General features: G+C 43.5%; 1 protein-coding gene across 1 annotated transcript; it reads right to left on the bottom strand.

The window, feature by feature from the left end:
• Window positions 1-21,410: 21,410 nt before the first annotated feature.
• On the bottom strand, window positions 21,411-23,197 carry LOC136520589 (leucine-rich repeat receptor-like serine/threonine/tyrosine-protein kinase SOBIR1). The gene has a single exon (XM_066514141.1). The coding sequence runs from the start codon at window positions 23,131-23,133 to the stop codon at window positions 21,604-21,606; it is 1,530 nt and encodes a 509-aa protein (XP_066370238.1). The 5' UTR covers window positions 23,134-23,197; the 3' UTR covers window positions 21,411-21,603.
• Window positions 23,198-23,555: the final 358 nt, after the last annotated feature.

Here is a 23,555-nt window from a genome sequence, read left to right as displayed (position 1 = left end):
AGACAAATATTTGTGGAGGTTGATGCAAAATTATATTGTTTTGAATATGTAATTCACCGTAATTCATCTCACGCGGCACAAAGAAAAATGTAATAATAAAAATAATTATTAGAAAAATCTAAGATCTTGTGTGGGGCTATATTTTGGGTGTAAATGACTGTCAAAAAAATTTCAAGCCATTTCAACATAGGTAGAGTCAACTTGCTTCACAGAGGTATATAGAACATTTCGTCGAACCCTATCTATATACCCAGGTTCTCTGGGATTCTGAGGTCCATATGCTTTCTAGTGCTGGATTGGGCTGAAACTTTTTCTCAAGACTTCAAATGCCTTATGTATAGCCACCACCAAGTTTGAGATTTTTCTAAGGTGGTTTAATACTTTTTTTTTATTTTAATTGAATTTTCGCCTGAACTCACCGATTAATTATACATTGAACTAGGTCCACCCCCTAAATGATCTGGAATGGTGTCAAACTTTGCCAAATAGTCTATTGTGCCCTAGGAGACAAATATTTGTGGAGGTTGATGCAAAATTATATTGTTTTCAATATGTAATTCACCGTATTTCGTTTCACGCGGCACAAAGAAAAATGTAATAATAAAAACAATTATCAGAAAAATCTAAGATCTTGTGTGGGGCCATATTTTGGGTGTAAATGTCTGCCAAAAAAATTTTAAGCCATTTTGACATAGGCAAAGTCGACGTGCTTCACAGAGATATATAGAACCTTTCGTCGAACCCTATCTATATATCTAGGTTCTCTAGGACTCTGAAGTCCATTTGCTTTCTAGTGCCGTATTGGTCTTAAACTTTTTCTCAAGACTACAAATGCCCTGTGTATAGCCACCACCAAGTTTGAGATTTTTCTAAGATGGTTTGGTACTTTTTTAACTTTAATTGAATTTGCGCCCGAACTCACCGATTAATTATACAATGATTAATGAAGAACCTAAAGATTTACGTTACAATTATGTGAAAACTAATTTCCTGTCAAAAACCAATAAATTTAATAATTTCAATTAAAGTCTACATTTTTGCATTAATAAAAATAGTGAGTATTAGTTGCATTATGTTCAACATTTATAATAAAAAACACAATAGTTTAGGTCACATATTTTTTTGTGTGCAGTAAATGAAAATAAAGTTTATTACTTTTTCTAAAAAAATTTATGCCTAGTATTGAATTTACTGTGCAAATAATAAGACCTAAACATTTAAATACAAAACATATATAAAATAAACTGATCTGCTTAAAAGTTGGCGGGAAATAAAAATATAGCCCACCTTTAGTCCCGGCTCCTGCCACCAGCTAGGACTAAAGGTGGGCTGCATTTGGTGGTCCACCAAAAAAATCCTTTAGTCCCGGCTCCTTCCAACAACCGGGACTAAAGATCCCCCCTTTAGTCCCGGGCGGTGGATGGAGCCGGGACTAAAGGTGCTTTAGTCCCGGGCGGTGGATGGAGCCAGGACTAAAGGTCCCCCCTTTAGACCCGACTGGTGGCAGGAGCCAGGACTAAAGGTGCTTTAGTCCTGGGTGGTGGATGGAGCCAGGACTAAAGGTCCCTCTCGTATAAACCGCCGCCTCCCTTCTCTCTTCCTCCTCATCGATCGTCTTCATCTTCAGCGCGTCCCTAGAGCTCCGCCGCCGCCGATTTACCTCCCCGGCCACCCCTGACGCTGCCTTCCTCACCGGAGGGCACCCCGAGGCTCGCCCACCTTGCTGGAGTAGCCCTGACACCGCGCCCATCACCGAGGAGCCCCCGGCCGCCCCCGACACCGCGCCTTCTTCCTCATTGGAGGGCATCATCCCGACGCCCTCGACGCCGTGCCTTCCCCGTGACATCATGTTGCTCGTAAGCTCGATTGTTTTCCCAGTCATAGCCTAGTCATGTCAGAGTGTGTCTCACCACCGTGGCTACCATGGCTGACATAGAGCTTCCTCCGGTGCATCTGCTGCTGTTCTGGGTGTCGGGGTAAGTTCGCGGGGTGGTGTTGGTCATGCTGGTGCGGTCCTCCTCGTCGGAGCCTTGCCGTCGGTGAGTTTGGTTGGCCAGAGTTGGTAGCACCGTCGTGCACTCTATTTGGGTCGCTGACATGCGGGGCCGGGTCGTCAGTGAGAGAGAGGGAGAGAGAATAGGGAGATTTCTTATTTTTTGGATTTTGAATATTGCAGCAACTTTGGAAATTCATAGGAAAATAATTACAGCTCCAAAAATTCTGAAAATTTGTGTGTAGCTTCTGTACATGTTCTATTATGGTTTAAAAATATGAAACTTGAAATTTGAATAAATTTTTAATGTTCAAAAATTCAGTCAATTAATTGATAAATGTAATTTCCATAATTTTTGTAGGCCGCTGTATAACTCTAAAAATTATGAAATTTGTTTTGGTACACTAATTTATCATGAGGAAGCTTACATAAAATTTTGAGGTCATTTGGAATAAGTTCATTTTGAGCTTATTTCCAAATTAATTCAAAAATGGATAAAAGCAAACCCTAAGTGTTAGGTTTAGGGTTTGATATTGTTTTGGTCATATTTCATGCACCATGAAAGCATCATGTTTACATTATCATCATGTTGAAGCATATGTTATTATTTCATGTAGAATCCGAGAGTGAACCGATTCTAGTTGGGCAAGTTGTGGAAGAATCCCCGGTTGTCTCAGGATTCGATAATTGTGGTACTGATCCAGAACCCGAGATCGTCAACGAAGGCAAGCCTCGGTTTATGCATTAAACCATTACCTTGTTTACTTTAAAAAGTTTATCACCTATGTTACCTATTGCATTAAGTTGATTAATTCAAATGTTACCTACTTGATGCATTGCTTACCTTGTTAATTATTTACCATCCTTGAAGATGATTTCATTTACAAAGATGTAGAATTGCTTAGTATGCTTTATGGTAGGCTTTCAAAGTAAAAGTTTTGATACAATCAAAGATGGCATACTAGCCAAAGAAAGAAAGAAGATAAAATCAATTGTGTTATATTCTGATACCATATGGCCTATACCCTAAACCCTAAACCACCCTAAACCCTAAACCACCCTAAACCCTCCCCGGCCACCGACGCTGGCCGGCCACCCTACGTAGGCACCACCGCCCCGAAATGTGTATGAAATGTCTATGAAACCCTATTGCATAATTATTGTTTTATAATCGTTTAGGCTCTTTATGGCTGACCCGAGAGACGATGACCTAGAGGCGGAAATGATGGATATTATCAACGTCAGCACTGAACATTGTGCTGATGTTGATAATGACCAGCAGGAAGACGACGGGAGTCAATTCTTGAACTCGATCATGAAGATAATTCCGGCGAGGTATATATTTCTCAATATCTAGCTCTCATTTATTTATTATGCATACATGTAGCCCACTAGATCAACCTTTGTTTTATAATACTTTTTGTGTTTCTATGCGTACATAGCCGTCTGGATCGACGACGATGACGGGGAACACAAAGAATGTTTGAGGGGCCAAAAAGCCGTTGGAAGGCCGCTACATCATCTTAGAATTCAACGTGGCTACAGGCGAACCACTAGGACAATATGCACATAAATTCATGTACCACTATGGGTACCTTGTAAGGGACAAGCTCCCGATCAATGCCCGTGAATGGAAAAAAATAACAATGCTCCTCATATTAGTTATGTCTCTGATAAGGACAAGGAGCTGATTTGGCATGATGTTCTTGCACATTTCACGTTCCAAACAGATGATTATCATGAAGACATCACCCATGAAAGGTTGACGGAGCGAGTTAGGCACTGGACAATGAAGAAGATGGCCACCCAATTCCAATCTTGGAAGAAGCAGCTGTACAAATCATACGTCAAGAAGAACAAGACTCCAAATTGGAACGATAAGGGCCCAATCACGAAGGCAAGGCCCTACTGGGAGGAATTTGTATAGTACAAGACATCAGAAGAGAGTGCGGAATGGACGAGAAGGAACCAAGAGAATTCTAGACAAAAGCAATACCACCATAACATGGGATCAGGTAGCTACGTGACTTCCATTCCCAAGTGGCAAAAAATAGAAGCAGACCTTATTGCCAAGGGGGTCGTACCTAAATCAGCACCGTGGCCTGAACGCACAAAGCATTGGTTTTTAGGTCATGGGGGAGGATTGGACCCAGTCACCGGGAAGCTCGTCCATGGCATAAAACTTGAAAGAGCAACAAAAAGGTTGATTCAAATTCTAAAAGCTAGAGATAGTGGACTATTCTGGCCCAACAGTGAGAAAGATGAACTAACATATTCCATCGGGACCGCTGAGCATTCTGGACGAACTAGAGGCAAAGGGGCCATTCCATGGGTGCAAGGTTTCCCTGAATGGATCAATTCGTATAAAAGCCGCCAGAGATGGAAGGATGAGGAGGTAGAGAGGATCCGCATCTTGCAGCAATATGTTATTGAGTCACGGGAAGTGGTGCTTAAATCACAAAGGCGAGAAAAAGAAATGCAAGCGAAAATACAAGAGGAAGTCGCAAGGCAAGTGCAAATACAATTGAGTGCCCACAGGATTACAACAGCTCCGGGAATCAACATTAGCCCCCTCAATCAGTTGAGAAGCAGTTGTGCTTCTACGGAGCTGCCTGATGCCATAAAAGATGCAAAGCTGCGCTTCCCCGTGGATGACATCACTGAACCTTTTACATTATGTGAGCTGCACATTCCAAAAGATAATGGCACAGTGAAGGTGGCTATTGGTGTTGTAAACCCTATCGACCGTACCAAGACACCAAGAATCAATGGGGCAGTAGTACTAGCTGGATATGCTACCGTCTTAGTGGATAAAGCTATTGAAGGTTTTAGCGATGTGCCTCTTGACATTCATGGAGGTGACGGGGAGAAGACCGTGGGAGAAGCAGAGAAGTCATTCATTGCATGGCGCAAGCGCTACATCAATATTCCTAGGAAGCCGTTGCTGCACAATAGGTACGGATGAAAGTGAATGAAACAATTTTTTTTATTAATTTTATATTGCCTCTTAAATAACAATTGACTCATTATCTTCTGTACGCACACAGCAGGGCCTCCCCCAACCTAAGTCCAATAGTACAATCATGAGACAAGCATAGTGCTCTGGGCGGTGGTTACGATGGGGTAGAAGACACGGCTGCATCCCCACCATCTCCAAGATGGTCTCCACCGCCGCCGCCACCGCCTCCAAGGTGTTCCCCAACGCCACCTCGAAGGTCTCCAATGCCTGTTCCCCCACCTCCAAGGCGTTCCCCAACGCCACCTCGAAGGTCTCCAATGCCTGTTCCCCCACCTCCAAGGCGTTCCCCAACGCCGCCTCGAAGGTCTCCAATGCCTGTTCCTCCACCTCCTCCCATGAACCAAGGAAGACGGCTGCAAACAAATAAGCCATCTGCTCCACCGGCGAAGACGACCAAGAAGGCCCCCGTGAAACCAAGGCCAATTCCACAGAAATTGCCTGGTGAAATGAGTAAAGAGGAGTTAGATGATGAGGTTAAAAAAATCGTCGAAGCATTCTTCTCAGGCACAGGAAAGAGGAAGCAGCAGGAGCAGAAGCACTTCCACCAGCCTCCAGCTAAACTAAGGCGGATGGTGGAAGCTGAGCAGAAAAAGAGGCGGCAAGCTTGTAAGCCCTCGCCACCATCAGACTTTGACCGCACTCTTAGCAAGATAATCAAGAAAGCTGCTAAAGCAGGGAAAACTGTTGCACAACTCGGAGAACAAGAATTGCAATCAGTCCCTCCTCTAGTTATTGCTAATAAATATGGTTCAAACATAGATATGCTGGATATGATGGAAATACCTGCTGATAAAGAAGTGGATATGATGGAACTTGCTAACTTTTATGCTATGAGAGGTATCAACCTTGGCGATTTCCTCTTCGAAAGTGCGCCGGTAGCGGATGAATGGCAGAAATATGAGCATGGCAGGAGTCTATGGAATCCTAAGACCATCAATGAACTGGGTACACAATTGTTCAAGCTAAACACCTTGTACCTCGACGCGTGTCACCAGAAAGAGTTCTATATTTCTGTCAGAATCAAAGACGACCATTGGTTCCATGGCGATGACGTTATGTACATTGAGTTTGCTGAATTACACCAACTAGTCCACCGGAACTCTCTCGACAAGACTCTCATCAGCTGCTATTGTCTATAAGTGATTCTTTCTACTAATTAATAATAAGTCGCTACGTACGTACATGTCTGTGTTTATTATCCTCACTCTATATATATGATGCAGGTTTGAGATGGGAGAGTGCAAAAAGAGAGGGTGTACTGATATTAGTTTCTTTGATCCACATATCATATTCAAAAACCCTAAACCCCATCCAACATGGAAAGCAGAAACGGAGGCCAATATCAAGATGTTCTTAGAGAAGCAACGTGACAAGAAATGTATACTCTTCCCCTACAACTTCAGGTAAGTGTTCATAATGTCGACGATCGTGTATCCATATATATATGTTCACTGTACCTGTTAGCTAATTAATGAGTGTTAATGGACACGTTAGTGAACACTGGATATTGATGGAACTCGATCTAGAGAAAGGTCATCTAGGCATCTGGGACTCGATGAGAAAAGAGCAAAAAGAGTTCCAAGAGATGATAGATATTATTCAGAGGTAATTGCAGTCTCACTAGCAAAACTATTCCAGTCTCTCTGCATGCAAATTAATGGTCCAAATATTTTTTATGTTATTTGGTAGTTGTTGGGAAAAGGTCTGTCAGGAACACCATATGAAACGCAAAGTGCCACTAAAAGTAGTGCTATACAAAGCAAGTACTATATACCTACCTTAGTTCAATTTCCCTATGCTCGGATGATGACAAATCTTTTTCTCGTAAAGTGGGTTCTGCTGCAGCCTCAGGGGACCAATCTCTATGGATACTATGTTTGCGAGTTCATGAGAGTGTGCTAAAAAAGAACTAGTCTAGAGGAAAAAAGGGTAAGTGTACATATATATATATTCTTCATACATATATTTATATATATATATATTCGTGATAGATACAATTTATTTATCATTATTCTTGATACACACACACATATATATACATACTAATATACCTTTTCTTTATCTCATATCTCAAATTGAAGACTCGTTGGTTGAAGAAAAAAACCCTGGACAGACACCATCTCAAAGCAATCCAAGAGGCAATAGGTGGATTTCTAAATGATCAGGTCTTAACTTCCGGCGGCGAGTTTTACTATGACCCAAATATGTGATGATGAAAGCCAAATTTCATATTGATCCAAAGAACATATGATGATGAAATGTACAATTAATGCAAACTTTACATGTGACGATGAAATGTAATATTATGTTTTAGTTTACTTTTACTTGTGTTGCTTGCGTGCATTGATCGAGCGAAAACTTTACAGTACGCGCGCGTATACGTATATTACTTTGCAGCGAATAATGCGTATTCGAAAACCAAATTAAAACAAAAAAGAATCATCAATTGAAATGAGCAGGAAAAGAAAAAAAAAGACCCTTTAGTCCCGGTTGGTAATACCAACCGGGAATAAAGGGGGCCAGCCCAGGCGCTGACGTGACTACCTTTTTAGTCCCGGTTGGTATCACCAACCGGGACTAAAGGTCCACTTCTATTCCTGGCTACTAATCCTTTATTCCCGAACTCTTATTCCCGGCTGTGTAATCGGGAATAAAGGGGGTTAGCAGCCGGAAATAGAAGCCCTTTTTTTACTAGTGTGAAGTGTCTACATGGGTTCTTGCAACAACAAAAGGAGGCTTGAATGCAACATTGTCTACAACATCTAGGCTTTCACGGGATGGCCACAATGTGAGATATGTTTTCCTGCAAATACCTAAATAAAATTTACATAATTACAAGGTGACGATACCATTTTATGATAAAATGAAGAATATTTAGTGAATAGTAACCAAGTAAAAGCAACAAACAATTTGGTAAAGAAGAAAGGGAAAAGAGGAGCTACAGATTCTTACTACAGTGAGCACATAGTATTTTCCCACTCTAAATAGGGGTATTATTTTTGTATGGTATAAATCTAGAAAATCACATTGTAATAGCTCTGCTTGAAACATCGAATGAATGTGATTGGAGGTTATGTGCTAACCAAAAATGACGTTTTATCATGGGAGATTGGTGTTCTTGTTCCTGCTTCCAAGGATTTGGCTAATGGTTGATTAAGCATGTTTAAACTTTGCTTAAATTTAAAATATCTGCAAAATTTTCTATATATTTTTTAAATGTTGTCTGAATATTTGATGTCAAAATAGATGTTAAAACTCCAGAGTATAAAAAACATATGGACAAATTCGCATGGGAAAACTAGTCCTTTTTAGTTGAACTTACAATTTTAACTCTTCTAATTGAAATAGGGATAAACTTTGCCCTTGTTTTGAAAAAGCATGAGCAAAATCACAATGTTAAATTAGTGAGAACAAAATCACAATTAGACCTGAAAACAAGAATAAGAATACAAGAGCCGCTTTAACACAAAGCAAAAAAAATATTTAGTGAGAACTAAGAAGTAATAACAAAGTAAATAAATGAATTTTTAGAGTTGCCTTAAGTCAATCTTTTTAAAGTTTGATCAAATTTATAGAAAAATACAACAATTTTATGACACCAAATAAACAAATTATGAAAATTTAAGATACAATTGTATCTAACGATATTAATTGGTGTTATAAATCTTGGTGCCTTTTCTTTTAAATTAGGTCAAGTTTATAATTTGATTTAGGACAACTCTAAAAATTGATTCACTGAGCAGACGAGGGGAGTATTTATTTAGCACAGAGGAGGGAGCTGTACCTACAAGTAGCTAGTAGCATTATTGGATTTGGATCCTTCTACGGAAGATCGCTCGAATCTTTGAAGCAAAGATATTGTAGAAAGGAGCACGTGGATCATACTGGTATTCAGCGTAACCATGCCAAAGCTCGCAAGCATCTCCCGTGCAATGACAAAGGAGTATACCCGGTCCTAATCCAGCGCGTGCGACGACTTCCCGATCTACTATCCTGCTGCTATAATTATACCCTAGACTAGATAAACTGCCCAGTCCTAGTCAACCGGTCCCACCTGACAGCTGACGCGACGACTTGATGATAGTACTACAATATAACAGTAGCTACACTGTAGAGAAACGACCTTTGTTCCGGATCAAAATTTGGCTTTAGCCCCGGTATTTTTTGCGTCCGAGATTAGAGAGACCTTTAGTCCCGGTTTGTAGCTCCAATCGGGACTAAAGGTCCCTGCCCAACAGCTACTGCGCAGGCTTTTGCTGTAGGGGACTTTTAGTCCCGGTTGGAGCTACCGACCGGGACTAAAGGTTAACTTTTACTCCCGGTTGGTCCCTCCAACCAGGAGTAAAAGTCTATTCCGGCTGGAGGCTCCGTCCAGAACTAGAAATGGACCTTTAGTCCTGGTTTCTGTCTACAACCGGGACTAAAGGATCCCCTCCTATATACCCCTTGTTCCTCCCCAAGCCCGAGCCACTTCGAGCTCAGCGTTCTTGCTTCATCGCCGACCTCTCTTCTTCCTCATCGCCGGTGATCACAAGATTTCTTCAATTCCTCCATCGATTCTTCGGTTCTAAAGGTTATCCAACTTTATACTCTCATGTTTCATCAGTAGCATATCTCATTTTATGGACTAGATATATGTGGTTTTTTATGGTGGATTTTTTTATTTGTAAGTCATTTAAGCTCAAAATCACTTTAAAGTTTGCATATTTGAATGAAGGAAGGTTAAAGTAGTTATTCAAAACTAGTATTCAACTTTTATTTCTAGCATGCATAGCACACTTCATGGTTTAGAGATATAGAGAATTTTAGAGTTTTTTTAATTTTATTTGTTTATAAAATGAAGAAATTTATATTATATTAAAAATGAGTATAGAGAGTAGATGTCAACTGCTTCCGGGTCCTCGGCCTTTCATCGGGTTCCAAAGCGACTGAGGCCGGACCTCCCTCTCATTGCATGCGGCAAGTGTGAGGAGAAGATTGTGATGGAGTACTAGGTGAGGAAGGAGTGTCCCAACAAGGGCCGTATCTTCTACAAGTGTCCGGATCGCAATGTGAGTTATTTTGTCGTATTTGATGATTATGGTTAATTTATACTTATTTTCATGATGATTGTGATTAAAGTTCTAATTTTTTGTTTTAATTTCAGTGGGATGGCACTGGATGTTCAGGCTGGTACTGGAGGAAGAGTATGTTGAACACGTGCAAAACTCTCTTGCACAGGCGGCTACGACGGCTGATGAGGCAGTGATCCTGCGGAAGAAGCCCATAGATGTTGAACAAACGCATGATCTGTCTGTTTTAGTTGGGATTGGTCGCGAAATCCTTATGCTGCTGAAGTGCATTTTAGCTTTAGTTTTTTAGTGGTAGTTGGGATTGTCTACATTATAGCGAGACTTTCATAAATTAATACCTTGTGTGGTGGCATGCATGTCGTATAATTAACTAATTATGTTCTAGGTTTTAATATGGTATGTATGTCATGTAATGCAGATGAGCCGGCATTGGATGTACAATGCTGATCGCCGCTCCCAAGAGTTCATTGAGGGCGTGCATTCTTTCTTACGTGTGGCCGAGGCAAACAAACGCGATGGTTTCATGTGCTGCCCATGTGCCATATGTAAGAATTTGAAGGAATATGCTAGCTCAAGGAGTCTTCATTCACACTTGTTGAAGTCGGGTTTCATGCCAAACTATATTTGTTGGACGAAGCACGGAGAAACCGAGGTTGTAATAGAAGAAGGTGAAGAAGAACAATGGGACGATGATGACATTATTGCTGAATATAGTGCCTTCAATGAGACTGCAATAGGGGAAGCTGAAGAAGAGGTAGTGGCAGAAGATGAGCCCGCTGATGATCTTGGTCAGACCATTCATGACGCACAAAGAGAATGCAAAAGTGAAAAGGAGAAGATCAAGTTCAAGCGTATGCTAGAGGATCACAAGAAATTGCTATACCCAACTTGTGATGCAGGGACAGAAAAAGTTGGGTACCACACTGGAATTGCTGCAATGGAAGGCAAAGAATGGTGTATCTGACAAGGGATTTGGGGAGTTACTGAAAATCCAAAAGAAGATGCTTTCGAAGGATAACGAATTGTCCGTCACTACGTATGAAGCAAAACAGGTAGTCTGCCCTTTGGGATTAGAAATCCAGAAGATACATGCATGACCTAATGACTGCATCCTCTACCGTGGCGAGGAGTACGAGAAGTTAGATGCATGCCCAGTATGTCATGCATCGCGGTATAAGATCTAGGCGAGATGACCTCTAGTGATGTTGAGGGCGAACGTCCCACGAAGAAAATTTCTACCAAGATTATGTGGTATGCTCCTATAATACCACGCTTAAAATGTCTGTTCAGAAACAAAGACCATGTAAAGTTATTGCAATGGTATAAAGAAGACTGTAAGGTAGACAATATGTTGAGACACCCTGCTGATGGGTCTCAGTAGAGAGCAATCGATAGAGAATTCTCAGAGTTTGCAAATGACGCAAGAAACTTAAGGTTTGCTTTAAGTACGGATGGTATGAATCCTTTCAGGGAGCAGAGCAGTAGTCATAGCACTTGGCCTATTACTCTATGTATCTACAACCTTCCTCCCTAGTTATGCATGAAGCGTAAGTTTATTATGATGCCAGTGCTCATTCAAGGCCCAAGGCAACCTAGCAACGACATCGATGTGTACCTGAGGCCACTAGTTGAAGAACTTCTACTTTTGTGGAATAGACCAGGTGTATGTGTGTGGGATGAGCACAAATAGGAGCACTTTGACTTGCGAGCATTGTTGTTCGTAACAATCAATGATTGGCCTGCTCTAAGTAATCTTTTAGGACAATCAAACAAGGGATATAATGCATGTACGCACTGTTTTGATGACATTAAAGGTATATTCTTGAAAAAATGTCAAAAGGTCGTGTACCTTGGCCATCATCAATTTCTTTCCTACGAATCACCCCCTAAGAAAGAAAGGCAAACATTTTAAAGGTAAGGCAGACCATCAGACCAAGCCAGGCAACTGAACTGGTGAGGATGTACTCAATATGGTCATGGATGTGAAAGTAATATTTGGAAAGGCACATGGCAGCGAACCTATTCCGAATGACGCCGACGGTCACGCACTCATGTGGAAGAAGAAGTCCATATTTTAGGAGCTACCCTATTGGCAAGTCCTAGAGGTCCGTAGCGCGATCGATGTGATGCACCTGACGAAGAATCTTTATGTGAACCTGCTAGGCTTCATGGGTGTGTATGGTAAGCCTAAGGACACACTTGAAGCACGACAAGACCTAAGATGTTTGAAAGAATGAGACAACCTACATCCAGAGAAGATAGATGATGAACGCCATTACTTAAGTCCTGCCAGCTACACTCTTAGCAAAGAAGAGAAGGAAAGCATGTTTGAATGCCTAGTAAGCATCAAGGTACCATCTGGATTCTCCTCGAATATAAAGGGTATAATAAATGTGCCAGAGAAGAAATTCCTAAACTTAAAGTCCCATGACTGCCACGTGCTCATGACGCAATTGCTTCTAGTTGCATTAAGAGGAATTCTACCTCCAAATGTACGTCTAGCCACCGTGAAGCTATGTGCATTCCTCAATGCAATTTCTCAGAAGGCAATCGATCCAATGGATCTAGCTAAACTACAGAATGATGTGGTTTAATGTCTTGTCAGCTTTGAGTTGGTGTTCCCTCCTTCCTTCTTTAATATCATGACATACCTCCTAGTTCACCTGGTCAAGGAGATTAGCATTCTCGGTCCTATGTTCCTGCACAACATGTTCCCCTTTGAGAGGTTCATGGGAGTCCTAAAGAAATATGTTCACAACCATGCTCAGGCCAGAAGGAAGCATCACCAAGAGCTATGGAACAGAGGAGGTCATTGAGTTTTGTGTTGACTTTATTCCCAACCTTGACCCGATTGGTGTTCCTGAACCGCGACACGAGGGGAGACTAAGTGGAAAGGGAACACTAGGGAAGAAAACATATATTGATACGTAGGACAATTATTTTAATAAAGCACACTACACAGTTCTGCAAAACTCCTCCTTGGTGGATCTGTATATCGAGACACATAAAGAGTTGCTCCGATTCGAGTTTCCAGGGAAGTCTGAAGCTTGGATTACGCGTCAGCACATAGAAACTTTCAGCGACTGGTTGCTGAAAAGAATGTCAGGGTGATGAGAGTATTGATGAGCAACTGTATTTGTTGGCTAGGCAAGCCATCATGGCATATCCTCACATACAAAGGGTACAAGATAAATGGGAATACATTTTACACAGTAGCCCAAGATAAAAGGAGCACCAACCAAAACAGTGGTGTCCGCATAGATGCCACCGACCCTAATGAAAATAAGCAAACATATGATGGCCGCATAGAGGAGATATGGAAAGTAAACTATGCACCTACTTTTAAGGTACCTTTGTTCAAGTGCCAATGGGTAAAGGTGACTAGAGGCAGGGTAGCAATCGACAACCAGTATGGAATGACAACTGTGGATCTCAACAATATTGGGTACAAAGACGAACCGTTCGTCCTTGCCAAGGATGTGAATCAGGTGTTCTATGTCAAGGACATGTCTACAAAACCGAAGAGAGAGGAAAAACAACAACGACCCAATCAATGAGCCAAAGCTGCCACATAGTTCTTTCAGAGAAAAGAAACATCGTTGAAATTGAAGACAAGTTAGACATATCAGAAGATTATGAAAAGGATGACCGAATTCCAGCCCTTCATAGTGAACAAAGACCCAAGCATCCAGCTAAATGATGAGGACTGCTCCATGGTTACGGCGCGATCATAACCAAGGGATATACGTTAAGAAGAAGTTCACTACTGTGCCCGCTTGATATATATAGTGTATTCATATTTCTATCGTGTATTCATATTTTCTACCATTTAAATGAATTTTCTGCTTGACGGTGGATTTCCTGTGGAGAATGTGTGATGAAAAAACAAATGATCAATGTCAATAAGATGTGAAAACTAATTTCCTGTCGAAAAGCAATAGTTTTAATGATTTTAATTAAGTAGTACATTTTTGCATGGTGAAAATTATGATTATTATTTACACTATGTTAAATATTTATATGGTAAAACAAAAGAGTTTAGGTTACAGATTTTTCTTATGTACAATAATGCAAAACCAGGTCCCGAAATTCTTTTTGTATTTTTTTGCTAATATTTTATTTACTAGGCAATTAACAACTCTCTTCATATTTATATAAAAGAAATATATAAAAAAGGAAAAACTTCTACAAACTGGCGGGAAGCCAAACTACAGCCCACCTTTACTCCCGGGTGGACCAACCACCTGGGACTAAAGGTCAGACCTTTAGTCCCGGTTCTAACAACTAAAGAACCTTTAGTCCCGGTTCTAACCATCACCCGGGACTACTAAAGATGGGCTGTGTTTTTGTGGCCCACCAAAATCCCCTTTACTCCTGGGCCATGGCTACACTTGGGACTAAAGATCAGACTTTTAGTCCCGGTTATAACCATCACCCGGGACTAAAGAACCTTTAGTCCCGGTTCTAATAATCACCCGGGACCACAGGTCCCCCTTTATAAACCACACCCTTCTCCCTTAGTTCTCTTCCTCTCTGTCTCTGCTGCCTTCTTCTCCAACTGAATCTAGTAGCCGAAGCCTTCTTCTCTGTTCGCCTCATCTTCTCCACTTGGATCCAGCAGCGCCGTCCGCCCCCATCGGCCCCACACACACACTGCACGCTTCTTCTCCGACCAGCCAGCGCACGCCTCATGTCGTCCTTATCCCCAGCCCACCTCGCCCCCAAGCGGTTCAAGGTTCTTCGAGGTGTCTATCTCCTCTAATTCATCGCCTTCTTCATCCTCCTCTCTGTGCTATGTTTGAACTTTGAAGCCCTCATTCTTGTGTTAGATCCGCGAGACGCAGTCTTCTCCAAGATCTGCAGCAGGCCACAACATCTCTATTACGGCACATCTTCTCTAGGTTTGGCCTGGTCTCCCTCTTCCTCTGGAGTCTCTTGCTGCTATATGGCCAACTCGTTGATCAGTGTCGTTGCTCAATGAATGTATCGCTTCGATTTGGTGCTAGCTAGTAGCCTTTGCAATTGGTGCATACTTCTGTTTATATGTTAGGCTCCTTGGTGCTAGAATGTGGGCAACATACTTGCTGCAGTATGGCACTGGATACGTTACGACCGCCGCCTGCCCCGATTGTCCATTGGTGGATTCGCTTTCATCAGAGTTGACACGTCGTGGCGTGGCATGGTCCACTACCCGCGCGCACCACCACCAGGATCAGAGAAGGCAGGCGCCCGCTAATGCAGGCTGCCTGGGGCGACTGGCGTCGAGTCGTACCATGGCCACAGGCCTCCACTACGTCCATCGCTGCACGCTACACGTGACTGTGTTCTGTTGGGATTCTGTACGCTATCATCTCGGCTCCATCTTGTGTTTGTTGCATTTTTCGTTTTGACTTCACCACTCAACAGTTGCCAGTAACCGGTGTTGACTCGACAATAACGTGATTTACCTTTTATGCTATACACTGAACAAACATTAAATTCTAAACTGGCCCAAATCTATGGTGGTGACAATAACATGTAATATTAGTTGTAATGGTGGCAAGCATGATAGTCTTGATAGATTCAAGTACAATGCAGGAAGCATAGTTATATATACAGAATATTACATGTCACAGCGATGGTTACCTTGTTTGCTACATGGCAAGTCTCAGTGCCAATATAAAAGCATCACAGAGTGCTAGCCTGCTAGGTAGTAATATTATACGATTAGTAGGATGCGGAGTCTAGGCTCTGTGAGATGCAGTGTACAAATGGATGGGCAGCCATATTTACTATCGGCCTGTAATGAAATATATTATTACTATTTTTAGTAAAGTTTAAGTCTCTAACATGTTTTTTGGCTACAGGAGCTGGACCTCGCGTTTGACACCTTGGATGTGAGCCACCGCCGCCACCATATATAATCCATTTATGATGGATTAATTGTTCCAACCTTTTATAATCGGATGGATACGTGTGCCGAGCCCTTGTGTCGGCAATCTTGTAATGCGATTTTGCGCTGAGCCATCAAGCTCAGTGCAGCACGGGCGTGGCCCGGTGTCTCGTCGTTTCCTCCTTTTTGTGCGGTAGCTTATGACGACGCCGGCCCCCAGATCCGAGACATTCGATGGTGTCTATGACGTTGTAGTAGCAGGGCACGTAGTTCTCGTAGTCGGGCGGGCATACCTCCGCCTCCTTGGTGCGGACTAGTTAGAAAATTGTAGAAAATCCGTACTAGTTGAACTTGCGGACCATGCTCATCTTGGCTAGCATGTTCTCTACCGAGCGGTAACGGATGTCAAGGAGGAGCTTTGATTCTACGAGGGAGAGCGGACAACAGTTATGGAAGACCGTGTTCCCTTCCTCGTAGAATCGGAGCTCTTCCGTGGCCAAGTACGGTGCCAGTCGGTGGAGAAATGCCTGCCGAGATGATCACGTAAGCAAGGTCAACTAGTTCAGGAAGCTTACAGTGATCTTAGAAGATGTGTGAGGTCATGAGAGCATGTGTTTTTTCTCAATTTTGTCGAGCAGGTCACTTAGAATTAATTTTTTCATAAAACGCCCGCGAGCTCGCCGATGTCGAGCAGGTCACTTAGAATTATTTTTTTCATGAAATAAAATACTTAGAAATCATGCCTTTTATTTTTTAGAATTAATTTTTCCATGAAATGAAAAACTTAGAAAATAGTTAGAAAATTGTAGAAAATCCATACTAGTTGATCACTGTAGGCTGGACCGTGTTCATCTCGGCTAGCATGTTTCTCTGTCGAGCGGTAACGGACTGTCAAGGAGGAGCTTTGATTCTACGAGGGATAGCGGCAACGGTCATGGAAGACCGTGTTCCCTTCCTCGTAGAATTGGAGCTCTTCCGTGGCTAAGTACGGTGCCGTCCGGTGGAGAAATGCTCATCGAGATGATCACGTAAGCAAGGTCAACTAGTATGGATGGTTATTTATTTCAACATGTTTTTGAGCTAGAATTTGATAGATATTTGATAGATATAGTTTTTATTTTTTATAGATATATCTAGTGGTGTAAAAGCTAGATGGCTGCCCCGAGAGATAACATGGATGAAGAAATGATGGATATTATCAACACCGGCACTCAATTGGCCGATGGTGACCAGCAGAATGTAGATGACAGGAGTCAATACCTGGCTCTTGAAGATAACCAAGAAAATATTATGCAAGAAAACACTGGTGAGGTATATATATTTATATATATTTGAATATTATATATATATATATATTTGAATATCTATCATCTATTATGTGTACACATGATATTTATTTATTCTTTTTATACGTAGCCCTCTGGATCGACGACCACAACGGCGAAAAGCAAAAATATTCAAGGCCCAAAAAAGCCATTGGAGGGGCGCTACATAATATCAGAATTCAATATCGAGACAGGCGAACCACTTGGTCCACATGCAAGAAAATTCGTGCAACACTATGGGTGCCTTGTAAGGCAACAGACTTCCTATCAGTGCTCGTGAATGGAAGCAAAAGATCAATGAGCCTCATGTTAGTTTTGTCTCTGATCTTGATAAGAATTTAATTTGGGATAATATCCTTCAACATTTCACGTTGCAAGCGGATGATTATGATGCTATCAATGATGATGAATTGAAGGAACTAGTTCAAAAGTGGGCTATGAAGAAGATGGCCACACAATTTTAGACTTGGAAGAAATCTCTATAGCACGAAATACGTCAAGAAGAACCTAACGCCCAATTTTAATACTAGTGGCCCGCTCACGAAGTTGAGGCCCTACTGGAATGATTTTATACAGTACAAGACATCGGAAGAGGGTGAGGAACAGGTGTGAAGGAACCAAGAGAATGCCCAACAGAAGGTATACCACCATGGCATGGGATCAGATGGCTACGTGACTGCCATTCTCAAGTGGGAAAAATGGAAGCGGACATTCTTGCCAAGGGTATCACACCAGAATCACTCAATTGGCCTAAACGCATGAAGAATTGGTTTTTCGCTCATCGGGGAAGACTGGACCTAGAGACCAGGAAGCTGGTTCATGGCCTAAAACTCAAAAGAGCAACACAAAGATTTTCTTATGCTCTATAAGCTAAAGCTATTGGTGCGTTCAGGCCCAATAGAGACAAGGATGAACTGACGTATGCCATCAGGACTGCTGAACATAGTGGCCAAACGAGAGGTTTAGGACGGAATATTTCTTGGGAGCATGGTTTTCCTAACGACAGAGATACCTAAAGAAGCCGGCAGAGAAGGAAGGATAAGGAAGCAGCGCGGATCAGCAGGTTGGAGGAATGTGTTCGTGAGTCACGGGAGGCGTTGCTTCAAGCACAAGAGCATGAAAAAGACATGCAAGCTAGAATGCAGGACGAAATCATAAAGCAAGTGCAAATAGCAATGAGTGCCCAAAGGCAGGCATCAGATCTAGGAATCAACATTAATATTAGCCCCCTGATCAGTTGAAAAATAGCTACGCTTCCACGGAGTTGCCAAATCAAGATGACATAATGCTATGGTATCCCATGGATGACATCACTAAAGGTTTTAGTGATCTGGCTCTTGACATTCCAGGAGGTGATGGGGAGAAGACTCTAGGAGAAGCAAAGAAGACATTCATACTATGGCGCAAGCGCTACATCATTATTCTCGGGGTCTCTAGTCCACCGCCGCTTCCTCAACTGCCAGACAATAGGTGCAGACAAAAGTGAACGAAATAATTTTTTCACTAATTTTCTATTAACATGCATGATTAATAATAACAATTTCTTATACCTAATTATTCTTTTTTGTACTCACACAGCAGGGCCTTCGCCAAACTAAGTCTAATTATTCAATCTCTAGATCATCATAGTGCTCCGGACAATGATTATGCAACACTACCATCGCCGCCACCTCCCAGGAGGTCTCCAACGCCTCCAAGGAGGTCTCCAACGGCTGCCCCGCCTCCCTTCATGACTAAGAAGCAGCCAGCTCCTAAGAGGTCCGCCCCGCAAACGAAGCCATTGGCCCACCAGCCGGCAAAGAAGAAAGCCTCCTCTAATCCAGTTATTCCCCAAAAACTGGCTTACGAGAAAAGTGAAAATGAATTAAATGCTGCAGTACAAAAAGATGTGAGCAGTTTCTTCGAAAAAGTAAAAAAACAACGAGAAGCGAGGAAGAACCCAGAGAAACCGTACTTCTACCTACCTCCAGATCTTCTAAGAAAGGTGGACCAGAAAAAGCGGGAATTTCAAAAGACCCTACCAAAATCGGACTACGACCGCTCTCTCATCAAGTCATTTGAGGTAAAGCAGAAAAAGACTAGAGCAGGGAAATGTGTTGCACAACTCGGACAACAATCGCAACAATCAGTCCCCCCTCTTGTCATTCGTAATGAATATGGTTCAAACTTACACGTACTGGACGTCGATTTTGAGGACCTAGCTCAGTTTTACGAGAATACCGGTTTGGACCTTGCCTAAGTACTCGCTGAAGGACCATCTACTCCGAAAGTAGATCCTTAGAAGAAATTTGAACATAGAAAGAGTCTATACAACCCTGAGGCCTTAGGGGAACTGGGTACGCAAATGTACCTGCTAAACAAGTGGTACATGGCGGCGTATGAACGGGGAGAGGCCTTTGTTTCTGTCAGAGTTAGAAACCAACATTACTTCCGTGGCGATGACATTATATATGTCGAGTTTTCAGAATTACACCAACTATGCCACCCGGACTCTCTCGATAAAAGTCTCATTAGCTGCTATTATCTGTAAGTGTGATTATTTTCTACTATTAAAATGTATATATATAATGCTACATGTATATATATAAATTATATATCCTCACACTATATTTTTATATATGCAGACATGAGATGACAGAACTCAGAAAGAGAAAGGATAATGATGTTGATTTCGTTGATCCAAATGTCGTATTCAAATACCCTAATCCCCCACCTCAATGGAAAGCTGAACTCGAGAAAAATCTCATGAGGTTCTTAGTGAACCAACAAAACAAGGACATACTCTTCCCCTATAACTTCAAGTGAGTGTTAAATAATTAATGTCGATTCATATGGACATTTGTTCAGTTATTTGCTTACTAGCTAAGCTATCTTCCATATATATATGTTGACTCTAGTTAATGTCGATCATATTTGTGTATAAAAATATATGCAGCAATCACTGGATATTGATGGTCATCGATATGGCCAATAGTCGGTTGAGCATCCTAGACTCATTAAGAAAAGAGCAAACAGAGTACTAAGACATGATAGATATTATCCAAGGGTAATTTGGTCTCTCTAGCAACTATATATACCCCGATCTCTTAACTGCAATAATTATTAAAGGCCAAATTATTTTTTTATTTTATTGGGCGCAGTGTTTGGAAAAGTTTCATTGGGGAACACCACATGAAACATTGCAAAGCGTCACTAGATGTAATCGCACACAAAGTAAGTACTAGCTACATATATATATATATATATATATATATATATATATATATATATATATATATATATACACACACACACACACAATTAACACCATGCATGCTTTCAATTCACCGAATCTTTTTTCTCGTAAAAATGGGTTCTGAGGCAAGAACAGGGGAACAACTACTGCGGATACTATATTTATGAGTTCATCATGGCGTATAAAAAAGAACTCCTGAAGATAACCTCAAAGTACGTTATATAAATATATTCATATATTCACAATTTCTTTTATTGATCATATATATAAGTAATCACGTGATCAACACACATATATATATTAATATTTTTTCTTTAACTTTAATTGAAGACTCTATGGTTGAAGGAAAAAGTCATACGACGTGACCAACTGAAAGCAATTCAAGAGACCATAGCAGGATTTCTTAATGACCAGGTCCTAAATCCCGCCGGCGAGTTCTACAATGACGTAAACGAAACATGAAAGCTAAACCAGATGAAGTGAATTTGTTATGCCAAGAATATGATAGAATATACAATGCAAGCTTTATTTGTAATATATATATATATATATATATATATATATATATATATATATATATGCAATATATACTTTAGTTTCATACTTTAGTTTGTACAAAATGTTCGAACATTATGAACGTGTAGAATACGTATATTATTAGCAGTGTAGAATGCATATTCGAAAACCTATTCGAAAACCAAAACGAATCATCAATTAAAAATAGAAAAAAAAACCTTTAGTCCTGGTTGATAATATCAACCGGGACTAAAGGGCCAGCCCACGTGGCCAGGCCAGGAGGCCTCTTTAGCCCCGGTTAGTCCCGGGCGTGAAACCAGGACTAAAGGAGGGGCCCTTTAGTCCTAGATTCGTGCCACCGGTTCTAAAACCGGAACTAAAGGGGTTGAGAACCGGGAGTACAACCTATTTCTCTACAGTGCTAGCAATAATCTAGAATCCAGAGACACATAGAGAATTTATTTGAAACTAAGTTTGTATGGCCCTGTTCGCTTCGCTGAAAAAAACAGAAATAATGTTTCGGCTAATTTGTTATGAGAGAAAAATACTGTTCCGACTAAAAAAATCTGAATTATAAGATAAACGAACAGGGCCACGTGGCTCTGATCTGCGACAGCATGCAGCGGACGTCCTTGGCGGAGGGCCGCGCCTTGGGGTCGTCCTTGGTGCAGAACAAGGCGATGCGCAGCAGCAGCAGGATCTGCTCGTCGTGGCCGGCGCCGGCGATGGCCGGGTCGATGGCCTGCGCGTGCTCCCCGCTCTCCATGACGCGGCGCAACCACTTGACGAGGCCGACCACCTCCTCCGTCTCCGTGAAGAACTTGTCAGACGGCTCCTTTCCCGTGGCCAGCACCGCCAGGATGACCCCGAAGCTGTACACGTCGCACTTGCCCGTGAACTTCAACGTCTGGTAGTACTCCGGCGCGATGTACCCCAGCGTGCCGGCCACGCTGGACGCCGTCACGTGCGTGTGCGAGTCCGGCATCGCCTTGGCGAGGCCGAAGTCCGCGATGCGGGGCTCCAGGTCGTCGTCCAGCAGGATGTTGGCGGGCTTCAGGTCGCGGTGGATGATCTGCGGCTGGTGGGAGAGGTGAAGGTACTCCAGCCCCGCCGCCACGCCCACCGCCACGCGGAGACGCGCGGGCCACGACAGCCCCCCGGCGGCAGCGGTGCCGGTGCTGCTGTTGCCGTCCTCGGCGCCGTCAACCTCTGTGTGTGTGCCGGCTTTCAGCGCGTGGTGCAGGCTGCCGTTCTTCATGTACTCGTACACCAGGTAGTGGCAGTCCGGGCGCGGCACGTGCGCCGCGAGCGGCAGCAGGTTGCGGTGCCGGATGTGGCCCACCGTGCGGATCTCCGACTGGATCTGCCGCGACCGCCTGTCCAGCTGCCGGCTCTCCTCGTCGCTCAGCTTGTTGTTGGCCGGCGCGTCGCCGCGGTGCTTCTTGATCTTCTTGATGGCGATGAACCGGGGCTCCACGCCCTCCCGCTCCACGGGGAGCTGCGCCTTGTACACCTCCCCGCACCCGCCACGCCCGATCACGGCCAGAGACGCCAGCCCGTCCTCCTTCTCCAGGAACGCCAGGTGCTCGGGCCGCCGGATCAGCTTCGGGGTGAAGATCATCACGCCCGACCGCGACCGGTACCGCCCGCGGATGTAGTTGAGCGCCAGCCGGAACAGCACCGACAGCACCATCCCGGAGATGACGCCCGCCAGGGAACCCACCACGAAGCCGATGATCCTGTTGCGCACCCGGTGCTTGTGGCTCCTGCGGTGGTGCCGGCCATCGGTCTGCGAGCCGGCCGGAGGCGCCGGCGCCGGCGCGCTGGCGTTGTTGGCCGTCGCAGGGGAGCTGCTGTGGTTCTTGGGGCCGCCGCCGGTCGGGCTGCTCTTCTCCGCGAGGATGTATCGGTGCGGCACCGTGGTCCGGCGGTGGTGCACGTGCCGGGTCCCCAGGCGGGAGCGACGCGCCACGGCCGAGTGCGCCACGGCATGCCGCCCGTCGTAACACTCCACGGCGGAGACGAAGACGAGGAGGAGCGTGGCGAGGGAGACGAGGAGGAGGACAGACCTGCCCGGCGTGCTGCTCGCCGCTGACGCCATGGCCGTCCAACTCGGAGGCGGCTTTCGATCGGAGGCTTCTGTTTTTGTCTGTGTGGGGGTGGGTGGAAGCGGAACTATTTAATAATGGCGGGGCCGCGGCGGGGATGATAGAACTGGAATGCGGTGTGGAACGGATCGACGGCTCTGGTGGGTTTCTTGACCGGATGGACGGGTCAGATTCGTGAGAGGGACATATGCTATTGCCCCCCTGTTCCTGTTGCCTGCTCGCTGCCCGGGTCCGACCGGCGACGGCTGAGAGACGACCTTTTTTTTTGAACTTGAGAGACGACCTGACTGGATGCGAGTCAAGAACCGGCGTGCACGGCTAGTGTGGAAAAATTGCAAGGGACGGGGACGGGGACGCCTATGCACCGGAGACTCTGTATCAACGACTGACGACTTGCTTTCGCTTGCGACCACAT

Source organism: Miscanthus floridulus, chromosome 18, assembly GCF_019320115.1.
Source record: "Miscanthus floridulus cultivar M001 chromosome 18, ASM1932011v1, whole genome shotgun sequence".
Taxonomy (NCBI): Eukaryota; Viridiplantae; Streptophyta; class Magnoliopsida; order Poales; family Poaceae; genus Miscanthus; species Miscanthus floridulus.
This window is presented reverse-complemented; position numbering and strand designations above follow the sequence as displayed.

Coding starts and splice junctions, on each gene's coding strand:
- LOC136520589 (XM_066514141.1), bottom strand. CDS start 23,133: ATGGCGTCAGCGGCGAGCAGCACGCCGGGCAGGTCTGTCCTCCTCCTC.